General features: G+C 40.3%; 1 protein-coding gene across 1 annotated transcript in view; it reads right to left on the bottom strand.

The window, feature by feature from the left end:
• Nucleotides 1–7,705, bottom strand: part of LOC129731240 (uncharacterized) — an 86,029-nt gene extending 78,324 nt beyond the window's left edge. Inside the window, exon 1 of the mRNA XM_055691079.1 lies at nucleotides 6,322–7,705. Coding sequence (XP_055547054.1) covers nucleotides 6,322–6,364 — 43 coding nt within the window. The 5' untranslated portion in view covers nucleotides 6,365–7,705. The remainder of the gene's footprint in view (nucleotides 1–6,321) is intronic.
• Nucleotides 7,706–12,678: the final 4,973 nt, after the last annotated feature.

Raw genomic sequence — 12,678 nt, 5'->3', positions numbered from 1 at the left:
ATCATGTTTCAAACTAAAACGTTTTGCAAGCTTCGAAATCAATGTACAAACATGAACTTCCAACTCATTCGTTGTTTTGCTTTCGTCTCGATTAGACGCAAATTGTTCATCTCCGTTTGAGTTTGCAAAATAACAATACACGAGTTATCGTACGGATGTTTTTTTGTCGATTTGTTCTTGTGCTGCGCGATAACAATAGCCGGTAGTTTATCGGCAGAAACATCTTCTGCACACTGGTAGGGGCAGGCTACCCCGCCAGTGATCCGATACGCAGCTGATATATCAGCAAGAATAATTCTCCCGCACCGCTGTTACCCCGCTAGCAGCACGGACCACCATACGATCGAGCGAGTGGAAGTCAAGTACAAGTGGCATCTACAAGGTCGCGTGTAGGATACGGCCACTGTGTCACAACACGAAGCTGGATCGTCATTGTTTGTTCTGCGGAGACGTTCGATTAATCCTACTATCAGCCGTGAGGTCGTGACTTAGACGTTCGGTGAAGTATTCACTTTAGAACTTTTATCATTATTATTAATAGTATTATTATTATTGTTATTATTATAATTAATATTACTATTATTATTATTATTATTATTATTATTATTATTATTATTATTATTATTATTATTATTATTATTATTATTACTATTGTTATTAGTATTAGTATTACTGCCTTTTTTTTATTTTGATCCATTGTAGTTTGAAAAATTGTTTTTAAATTTTAATAGCAACTACTTGACCCCCCCCCCCCCACATTCGAATATTTATCGTTTGTGTGCGGTAGAGCGTAACGCTCCCGCAAAATGGACGACATGCAGGTGCAACTATTCCTGGATGTGGAAACAACTGGGGAAGAGATTGAGATCTCCCCCATCAATTCCCCTCTACCTTCCCCGCTACCTAGCCCCGTACCAAGGGTACCGGCAACACGGGTGAAAGCTTACCCAGATGCTTCGAAAGGTCCGTTCGTAGTTTACTTCAGGCCCATGAAGAAGCCTCTAAATATAATTCAAATCGGCAAGGACCTGGCAAAACAGTTTTCGGACGTAACCGAAATTACAAAGGTTAGACCGAACAAACTGCGAGTTGTTGTGAGTAGCTTGAAGCAAGCAAACGCAATTGCTAGCTACGAGCTCTTCACGAGAGAGTACCGCGTGTACATCCCTGCCAAGGACGTGGAGATCGACGGTGTGGTTACCGAAGGAAGCCTCACGGTCGATGACATTTTGCGTCACGGGGTTGGCTGCTTCAAGAACCCCCTGATTCAAGATGTAAAGATACTGGATGTCAAGCAATTGCATTCAGTATCCATCGAAGAAGGGAAGAAGAAATTCTTCCCTTCGGATTCCTTCCGTGTAACATTCGCCGGATCCGCACTGCCGAACTACATCTCTTTGGACAGGGTTCGTCTGCCTGTACGCCTGTTCGTACCGCGGGTCATGCATTGCCAAAACTGCAAGCAGTTAGGTCATACAGCCACCTACTGCTGCAACAAGGCACGCTGCAGCAAGTGCGGAGGCAATCATGCTGAGACCGCTTGCAGTGAGGATACTGAAAAGTGTCTTTACTGCGAGGGAACTCGGCATGACCTTTCGGCGTGTCCCGCGTACAAACAGCGCGAGGAAAAAATAAAGCGTTCCCTCAAGGAACGATCAAAGCGCTCTTTCGCAGAAATGCTGAAGAGTGCTGAGCCACCCTCGACAGGAAACATCTTTTCCTTTTTGCCAACCGATGAGGGTACATCTGACGATCCCGTCGAAGGGTGTTCTTATGCCATGCCAGAAGGATCTAGGAAGAGGAGAATGATCAACTCTCCTAATCTTTCTCGCAAAGGTCGCAAGATAACCCCTAGCGGAATGACCAATAAGCCAACACAAAAAGGAAGCGGTGAAGAAAAACCGAAGCAAGTACCTCCCGGTTTTAATTTTAAATCAAACCAGGAGTACCCACCGCTTCCTGGGGCACCAAAAACCCCTCGTGCACCCATTTCTCGATCAGAAGATAAAAAAGAAACAGGGTTCATAAAATTTTCTGATATTGTGGACTGGATATTTAAAACATTCAACATACCAGATCCCCTACAAAATATTTTTCTTGCCCTTCTTCCTACAGTGAAAACCTTTTTGATGCAACTAGCAGCAACTTGGCCCCTCATTTCAGCTATCATATCTTTCGATGACTAATACGGCGAAAGAGGTTAGGAATTTTATCACTGTATTACAGTGGAATTGCAGAAGTATCATCCCCAAATTCGATCTATTTTCTCATTTAATAAATACATACAATTGTGACGCATTTGCGCTCTGTGAAACCTTTCTCAATTCAAACGATCAACTCAATTTCCACGATTTTAACATTATTCGTCGAGATCGAGACTCACACGGTGGAGGGGTACTTTTAGGGATTAAAAAGTGCTATTCCTTCTTCCGAATCGACCTCCCCTCGATCTCGAATATTGAAGTCGTTGCCATTCAAACGAATATGAACGGAAAAGACCTATGCCTTGTTTCGTTATATATGCCTCCATCCGCGCGGATTGAACAGAAGCATCTCACTGATATAGCAGAGTTGCTTCCCGCGCCTTTTTTGATATTGGGAGATTTTAATTCTCACTGTTCGCTATGGGGGTCGCTGTACGACGACAACCGATCTTCTTTAATCTGTAACTTGATCGACGACTTCAATATGACAGTTTTGAATACTGGGGAAGCGACACGTGTACCTAATCCTCCAGCACGTGAAAGCGTGCTTGACCTATCCCTTTGCTCGACATCACTAGCGTTAGATTGCCGGTGGAAAGTAATCAACGATCCCCACGGTAGTGATCATCTTCCAATCGTTATATCAATTGCTAATGGTTCAACTCCCCCGAACCCAATCAATATTTCCTACGACCTTACACGTAATATTGATTGGAAGTGTTATGAGTCTATTATAGCGCAATCTATCGAGACTCACGAGGAACTTCCTCCGGAGGAAGAATACGCGTTCTTAGCTGGCTTGATAATCGACGCCGCGACTCAAGCTCAGACGAAACCGATACCCGGGGTAACGATTAGACAGCGCCCTCCCAACAAATGGTGGGACAAAGAGTGCTCTGAGCTGTACGCGCGAAGGTCCGCGGCGTATAAGGACTACCGGGAGTACGGCACTGTCAACCTGCTTCGAAAGTACGAGGCACTGGGCAGGCAGATGAAGAGCTTAGTAAAGGCGAAAAAACGCGGGTACTGGCGGCGGTTCGTAAACGCGTTGTCCAGGGAAACAGCGATGAGCACTCTTTGGGATACCGCCAGGCGCATGCGGAACCGTGACGTTTCGAATGAAAGCGAGGAGTATTCAGATCGCTGGATACTCGATTTTGCCAAAAAGGTCTGTCCAGACTCTGTACCGGAACAGAAAACCTTTCGCGACGCGTTATTAGTAACTACGGAAGAGCCTCCATTTTCGATGTTGGAATTTTCAATGGCTCTCCTGTCGTGCAACAATAAGGCTCCAGGGTTAGATAGAATAAAATTCAACCTGTTGAAGAATCTACCCGACTCTGCAAAAAGACGCTTGTTGAATTTGTTCAACAATTTTCTTGAGCTAAATATTGTTCCGCATGACTGGAGGGAGGTAAAAGTCATTGCTATTCGGAAACCCGGGAAACCTGCCTCTGATCACAATTCATATAGGCCGATTGCGATGCTCTCTTGCCTCCGGAAATTAATGGAGAAAATGATCCTCTTACGGTTAGACAAATGGGTCGAAACAACGGGTTACTTTCAGATACTCAATTTGGCTTTCGCCGGGGCAAAGGGACGAACGATTGCCTAGCGTTGCTTTCTACTGAAATTCAACTAGCCTTTGCTCGAAAAGAGCAAATGGCTTCTGCGTTCATGGATATTAAGGGGGCTTTTGACTCTGTCTCTGTAGAAGTTTTAAGCGCGAAACTTCATTCGCAGGGACTTTCACCAAATTTGAATAACTTTTTGCTCAATTTGTTGTCAGAAAAGCATATGTATTTCTCACATGGCGATTCGACAACTTCCCGAATTAGTTACATGGGCCTCCCCCAGGGCTCATGTTTAAGTCCTCTCTTATATAATTTTTACGTCAATGACATCGATGAATGTCTTGCAAATTCATGCACGCTAAGGCAACTTGCAGACGATAGCGTTGTATCCATTACTGGTGGCAAGGCTAGCGATCTGCAAGGACCATTGCAAGATACCTTAGACAATTTGTCTGAATGGGCTCTTAAGCTGGGTATCGAATTCTCTCCGGAGAAAACTGAGCTGGTCGTTTTTTCTAGGAAGCATAACCCAGCTCAGCTGCAGCTCCTACTAAAGGGTAAAACGATCTCTCAGGTTTTAGTCGCTAAATATCTCGGGGTCTGGTTCGACTCCAAATGCACCTGGGCTTATCATATTAGGTATCTGACACAAAAATGCCAACAGAGGATTAATTTTCTTCGTACGATTACCGGAACTTGGTGGGGTGCTCACCCAGGAGACCTGCTAAGGTTATACCAAACAACGATATTGTCAGTTCTTGAGTACGGCTGTTTCTGCTTTCGCTCCGCCGCGAACACGCACATTATAAAATTAGAGAGAATACAATATCGTTGTTTGCGTATTGCCTTGGGTTGCATGCAGTCGACCCATACGATGAGTCTTGAAGTGCTAGCGGGTATTCTTCCGTTGAAACATCGTTTTTGGAATCTCTCTTACCGGTTGCTAATTCGATGCACAGTTATGAACCCATTAGTAATTGAAAATTTCGAGAGGTTGGTCGACCTTCAATCTCAATCCAGATTTATGACTTTATATTTTGACTATATGGCTCAAGATATTAATCCTTCTTCATACGATTCCTCCAATGTCGCACTTTTAGCTACTTCTAATAATGCTATATTCTTCGACACCACCATGAAACAAGACATTTCTGGTATCCCGGATCAATTGCGACCCCAAGAGATCCCTAAGATTTTTTCCAATAAGTTTAAACATGTTAGTTATGATAAAAGGTTTTTCACTGACGGATCTAATCTAGATGAGTCCACTGGCTTTGGTGTTTTCCACGAAAATTTTACCGCCTCCTACAAACTCGATGCTCCTGCTTCCGTGTACGTCGCAGAACTTGCTGCTATTCAGTACTCTCTTGGAATCATCGAAACCCTACCCATAGACCACTACTTCATCTTCACAGATAGTCTCAGTGCCATTGAGGCTCTGCGATCAATGAAGCCTGTGAAGCACACCCCGTATTTTCTGGGGAAAATACGGCGGTTTTTAAGTGCTTTAACAGATAAAAATTACCGGGTTACCTTAGCATGGGTCCCTTCTCATTGCTCGATTCCGGGTAACGAAAAGGCTGACTCTTTAGCTAAGGTGGGTGCTATTGACGGCGATATTTATGAAAGACCAATTGCTTATGATGAATTTTATAGCATTTTGCGTCAGAGAACACTCAACAGTTGGCAATCATCATGGAACTCAGATGAACTGGGACGGTGGCTACATTCCATTTTTCCTAAGGTATCGACGAAAGCATGGTTCAAGGGGTTGGATGTAGGTCGGGACTTCATTCGCGTGATGTCCAGACTTATGTCCAATCACTATACGTTAAACACGCATCTCTTTCGTATAGGGCTTGTAGACAGTAATCACTGCGTTTGTGGCGATGGCTACCATGACATCGAGCATGTTGTTTGGTCGTGTACCGAATACTGTGGTGTTAGGTCTGAGCTTATAGATTCCCTTCGGGCCCGAGGAAAACAACCGAACGTACCCGTTAGAGACATTCTGGGAAGCGGTGATCTCCAGTACATGACACAGCTATACGTGTTCATAAAACACGCTGGTATTAAAATATGAAACTCTTCTATCTATTTGTTAGATTACCATTCCCGCTACACGCTGAAAGAAGATGATACACTAAGCTGGAGACACCCAAACGAAGACTCGGCATCTTCATGTTCACGCAGACACCTCAGTCCAAACTGCTCAAATAGAACATCACTGCTTAGCCATGTACAAATAAATAAATCGTATAACTCAATATAGTTAAAATCAAAATTGTAACTCCCCTCCTCTCACCTTAAATCCCCACTAGCTCGTAGTCGGCCGCGAGAATAAAGAAAAGGCCTCCCTCTTTTCCCTGCTAATTTAGAATTTAAAAAAAATGTACTTGGCTCAGTTAAACATAAATTGTATCGTGCCGTGTCAAATAAACTATTTAAAAACTAAAAAATGAACTTCCAACAGACCGTGTCTGAAATATAAACAATAGTTTTCAGAATATTTCTTCGTTAAACCCAAGCCACCCTGTACTGACCTCTAACGATAAAAATCTGCAGCAGCACTAGCAAACACCACATCTCATATTACGTTTCACTGAAGCCTGGCTGATGTGGAAGATTCGATCGAAGGTTTACTGCTGTTGTTGTTGCTGATGATGATGGTTGCGAAAAAAGCGATCAAATTTCGTTTGATTTTGCAACGGCAATCATTTATCACCCCTGGCTGGCAGCAGTCTGCTTTCTTAGATGGCACTGGGATCGAAACCGGCCCCGTGAGATTATTTGTTTGTTTGCATTTGTTGCATGGCAGAGATAGATCGATGATCGCGCGCGCGCTCGGGATGAAAAATAAACGTTGATTTTCACACTTTGTTTAACAGCCTTCACTTTTATCGACACTACTGCACTAAAAGCCGAGCGTTCCGAAGCGTTTCAGCGAGGCGAGTCAGATTGTACATATGCTTCTTTCATCTCCTACACTGATGATTTTGATTTGATCCGAAATCATAAATGTGCCCTCCTAGGCAGAGAGTAAAAAAAAAAACAATAAATAAACCACTTTTTTCCTAGTATAAAAAATCCCTAACACAGTGAAGCAGGTAGTGCACTTAAATTTCACTCTTGCTGCGTTTTCATTCGGGTGCACTTGCTCATGAAAATAGCTCGTTTTTCACTTTGTTGCAATTCTTCACGCTACCAGCCGTCGCAACTATACAACTGCTATTCCTGGACGACCGTACGAGCAGCTCAAATAATGTGGCCTTCCTTACGGCCGCCGGTAGGGGGACCACTATTTTCCACAGCTATTTAAACTGTAACAAAACATCCGCGAAAATCACCTCCCCCTGTGAGGGAGCAGCAGCATCAGCAGACGGATAGCAGCAGAGTCAGTCCATAGGCCACAGAGCAACACACGGATGCTTCCCGCTGTGATTAATGACTTCCAAATAAAACAAACGAATTTATATATCTTCCCAGAGCGTCCCGGCCGAACCGGATGAACTTTGGTGTCTGGCTTCACTGTCCGGTTGGGAGGGTGAGGAAGAAAACTCTACGTACACGTAAATCCACTCTTTCACTGTCCGCCAGCTTCAGTCCCGACGGAGTACTGGACACAAACGCACAGGTGGCAGACGGAACGAAATTTTCACGTTGATTACGATTCGATTGGCTAGCGCGCGCGTTTTGCGAGCGAAAATACGATTACGAGTCCTTTTGGGTACGACGCGCGTATCACTTAAACGACGACGCCCACGACGCACGATGAGCAGAACGCGTGGGAACTATCGAGTATCCGATCACCCGCGGAAAATGCAGAACCACTCGCTAGTTCAAGAAGGAACGAGAGAGAAAGTAATGACTTAAAAACGCACATTCATCTACGCTCGGCGTTTGATAATAGACTGACTTTGAGGGCCTGCACTAGCGTGAGCATAAGCTCCCACATCGAAGTATGCCACGATCGGACGCGGTTGTTTTCGTTTCTCTCGATGCCGCTGCTGGGAGAAAATAAATAATTTATGCTGTTCCTGGCACAGTGGACTGCTGCATGCAGCAACGATTCCTGCGAGAGAATTTATCATCGGAGCGAGCATGCGCGCCCGTCTGTGTGGGGTTTGGCCTCCTGGTGGTGGGTTTTGGCGCTAACCTTCGGCTCTGAAGAGCAAGGCGATGAGTGAAAAATTGCTCCTTCCATCCTTCCTCTCACTGTGTTGTTGCTATTAGATTCGATAGAGTGGATCTCAGTCGGTCGGAAGTGACCGAAGTACCCCAGCCGCAGCAGCAGCAGCAGCGAGCGCAGTGTGGGTGGGAAAATGAGAGTGAATCATTGTCGGGTTTGAATTATGTTGCAATGCAGTTAAAAATGATTGGTTGGGATTATGCTCTTTCTTTGTCTGGAATTGGAGTCAGATGGAAATGACAGAGCCGGAGGTTTTACAACGAACTGGAAACCAACGGGAGTAGAAGGCATTTTATTTGTTCTGGCGTTTTAGAGGATTGGGAAAATGTGGCGATAGTAGGATGAGTGAAAAGGTTTCGATTTTCAATCCGATTGGACATTGTTTTGGGCACTTATTTGGGAGCGTGATCAATATTCAATACGCTGACATATTTTTGAGAATTCTTCCAATCATATCAGATTCATTGAAATCCATTGGGTGTGTAATTCTCACTTAAAGTTGAACATAATATACATGTGGATTTTGCTACAGTCTACACAACTATTTTTATTAACAAAAAATCAATTTCCTGATCGAAGCACATTCTTCTACAAAGTTAATAGCAGGGTGCCGAGCAAATTAGTTTTTGTTATATTCGGTTATTTTTTATTGTGATGCAAATTATCTTAGTTTTGATGATTATTAACATTCGTTTCAAATTTAGTATTAAGTATACCCGGGGAAAGAAAAATATTTCAGTAAGAATTTCTCTGGACCCCAACTATTGATGTGCTTTCCATAATTTAATTTTTTTCCCAATGTTTCGAAAATACAGGATCTTTGATATTTGCTGGTTTATTAGTTACGACATTCATTTTTTGCTCCAAGTAGATTGTCAAGTTAGACATTATTTAGACCGTCTACACTCGACGGCTCGTTTCTCGGCCGTTGTATATGTATTTTCTTCTACCCAAACTTGAGTTACTTTTACTCGAACGTAAAATTTTGATCAGTTGTCTTTTAATAGATTTTTTTTGGTTTCCTTTGTAATTAGCTACCACTTTTTATAAAATTAACCGATTCTTAATTTTAAAATAATATAATTATTGATACCATGATAAAAGTTGGAACATCGAATAAGTAATTTTCGTTTAATATTCAAATTTTATATTACTTGTTGCTAGAGTAAGTAAATTGTCGTCTGAGAAACTTCCAAATGTTGTTAAATAGCCAAAAAAAATACGCAGATTCTTCCATTTGAGTTCATATAACCAGTGGTGAAAGATTCAAGTTGAATTAAAAGTTTAATCCATTTTTGCAATTTTTACAGATTTTGATAATATTAGTTTGTGTATGCAATTTAAACTTGTTACTAGAATACAAGAACTAAGTTCAATTCTATGATGTTGTTTCAAGTCTCCGTTAATGTGAATTTTGATTTCCATATACGATTAAGTTAAACTATCTGAATGAAATTTCATCATTTTGACCAAATTTCACGCATGTTTTAATGTCGGCCATTGTTATACTCCGTATTGATATATTTACAGATGTACCTCGATTTTACGCACATTCTCGTTTTTGAAATGGGCGTAAAATCGAACTGTGCGTAAAATCGAAGCAAGATTTTCAAAATTTTTAATAACCCAGAAAAAAATTCCGTAATCGGGAAATTGCAAATAAACATTAATAGAACATTCAATTATCACGTAACGTCCAAAGTGGGGGTTGAAAAGTTTGACAATCCATAAAAAAATTTTAAGGTCCGAAAAAAAGTTACATAGCGGGAAGGGGAGTCGATGAAGATAATCGTTTGCGTTACGTAATTGATAGACGTTCTCTACTTGGCCGTTTATGGCAAGGAACTCACTCAGAATATCTGGAAGGAATTAAATGAACCAATGAATATGGGTGCGTGTGTATATGTGTATGTGTGGGTATGTAGGCCACACATGTTTACCCATACTAACGCCGACTTTCATTGAATAAAGTCCATTTATCTTGCTTGAGATTTGATTCATTAATTGACTAGGCCGAGTGCCTAATAATGATAAAAATATTTTCAGAACCAACACGGTTTGTTTTATCGATAAACCATCTTCAGCAAAGTTGTAGATAATAATTTCGTCCGTCAAAAAAAAAAAAAAAACCTAAAATAAAAATTTTTTTTCCTAAACTTTACCATTTTTAAATTAACATCTCCAAGGTTAGTCAATATGATTGTTTCACTAGCAAAATGGAGTTCTCGTAGAAAAAATCAGTTTTAAAGAGTATATTTTTAAAGATATTTAATTTGTGTAATTATTATATGCTTGTGTTGTTTTTTTTTTTTTTGTGTATATTTTTTTTGATGTGATCTAATTATGAAAATTACTGTTGTAAATTTTGGCATATACCAGTCAAAAAAACCGTTTTGGCTTCAAAATTGTTTACTCTTTATGGAAAATCTAAATGTTTCTTATTTGTTTCTTATTTCTCCTCCATGAGCCTTGGGTTACTACATTCCGATTCGGAACTCGACCTTCTGTTTATTTATACACAGACTTTGCAGCCAACTGTTTAGTGTACAGGACAATTGCGGGGCTAGCGCTACGATCCTACTGATACTAACAGCCTTTCCCAAGCCGAGACTCGAACTCAAGACGACTGGAATGTTTGGTCAGCGTCGTACCTCGAGACCGTCTGGGAGAGTTCTCCTCTATGATCAGATAACCATAAATGTTCAGCTGGGCTTTGGTAATTGTTATAAAAAATGTATAATTGAGCTCTTTGATATAATTAATTTTGTTAATGTGATAATAGTTAATTTATTCGATGATTACAAATAGTTTTAAAGTGATTCAAAAAACTAGTAGCACAAAATGATATTTCAGCCAATTAGAACATCTTTGCAAAATTTCAGCCAGATTAAAAATGACAGTAGAGAAAAAGTATCAAAATTGGGACGTTTTTTATACTCTTAGTTATTGAACGACTCCAAATCAAACAAGTTTTCATTAGGGACTATCCATAAAAAGTAAGGTTTTTAACGCGGGTTGCATTTCTCCATTGCTCAAAGACAGCACAAGATATCAACCTTAATCCAATCACGGTTTTCGTTTTAGGACACAAGTAATCATATATCAGTTTTTTAAAAAATTCACAATTTTTTGTGTAATTACTGAAAATTTATAACATTGTATTTTGGCCTTCAGAATGACCACTGTCATATTTTGGGACGGTTTTCTACGTTATTTTTTCAACTCAGTTTAGTCTTAGTGATTTCAGACCTCCGTGGATGAACTTTTATATGAACTCTCGAAAAATTATATGGACTGTGGACATCTTCCTACCTCTCCCCTCAGCTTCCACGTGATACATGGACAGCCCCTTATTTGTGAACGATATCTAATTTATATAATCCTGCAATATGCACAATTCAAACAAAAAACATTTGAATCAAAAATGTGTTTGAAAAATGTGTGCATAAAATCGAGGTAAAATGTACGTAAAATCAAAGTACGTAAAATCGAGGGTGCGTATAATCGAGGGTGTGTATAATCGAGGTATGCCTGTAATTGGATCGAACTTTGAATATATACAGAAGTTTTTTATCCTTTGGCTTTATCAGTTTTTTTTTGAATAAGTGCACGACAATCTCGTTAAATTGCCCGACGTTTCGACCATTTTGGTGGTTTTTACAAGGTAGACACAGCCGAACCAGCAACCAGATTACAACATTACAAGACTTGCGACAGTTGGAAAACAACCTTCTACATAAATACGCGGTCGTTTTGATTGAATCCAGTCGTTAAAATAACAACTCATTTGAATGTATATACACCGGATGCTCTTCTAGCGGTCTTTTTTACACGGATTTTTTACACGCCTCTTTTTGCACGGTTTCTCGAAACAATACGGTTTTTCAAAACTTTTTGCACGGGAAGCATCCTTCGCGCAAAAAAAAAAATGCTACCAATTTTTTTTTTGCACGGTCACGAAACTCTTTTTACATGCCTCTTCTGCACTTTTTCATTGCACTGATCTCACGAATCAGATTAATATATTTTTTTGAAAACCTTCAATAAAATTTTACACAATATTTCGATAGAAACTTAAAACACTAAGAGTCAAACACTCAAAAAGAAAAAAAACTCAATTGCTCAGAACGTTCAGAGCTTAGGTTATTTGTGGTAGACTGCCCGTAGTTGTACTCGGTGATTGGTTGAACCAACAAAATTGCAATAAAGATGCATGATTGAACCAGATGAAAAACACAAAAAACGTCCTTGAGTCTAAGAGAAATAAACGTAAAATACAAACATTTTAAATTTCAAAAAGGAGAAGAGTAAAAAAGTCCAAACTCAAAAAGTTGAATGAATCGTAAGCGTGGAATATATAGGATATTTGATTATGGTGTGGGGTAATAAATAGAGAGGACGAATAAAAGAACATATTAGAAAAAAGAGAGATGAAATGAAAGGGAACATCAGTATACAGAGAGTAAGAAGTAAATAGTGTGAAATATGAAAAAAAAAACAAAGGAGAAGATTGCTGAATAAGACAAAATGAGATTTAAAAGAAGGCCAACTGGGACGAGGATAAAAGGGTGCAATAGTAATTAAGGGGTTATATACCTTTTTGGTCGAGAAAAATGAGGGAAGTTTAAATTTATTTTTAAGTGCCTAGCACCATTTTCATTGCATCAAAGGGGTATTTTTCTGAAAGCACAGTTTATCAACAACAAGAAAA

The sequence above is a fragment of the Wyeomyia smithii genome, chromosome 3 (genome assembly GCF_029784165.1).
Source record: "Wyeomyia smithii strain HCP4-BCI-WySm-NY-G18 chromosome 3, ASM2978416v1, whole genome shotgun sequence".
Classification (NCBI taxonomy): domain Eukaryota; kingdom Metazoa; phylum Arthropoda; class Insecta; order Diptera; family Culicidae; genus Wyeomyia; species Wyeomyia smithii.
The sequence above is the reverse complement of the archived record's forward strand: the minus strand, read 5'-3'. Positions and strand labels throughout refer to the sequence as shown.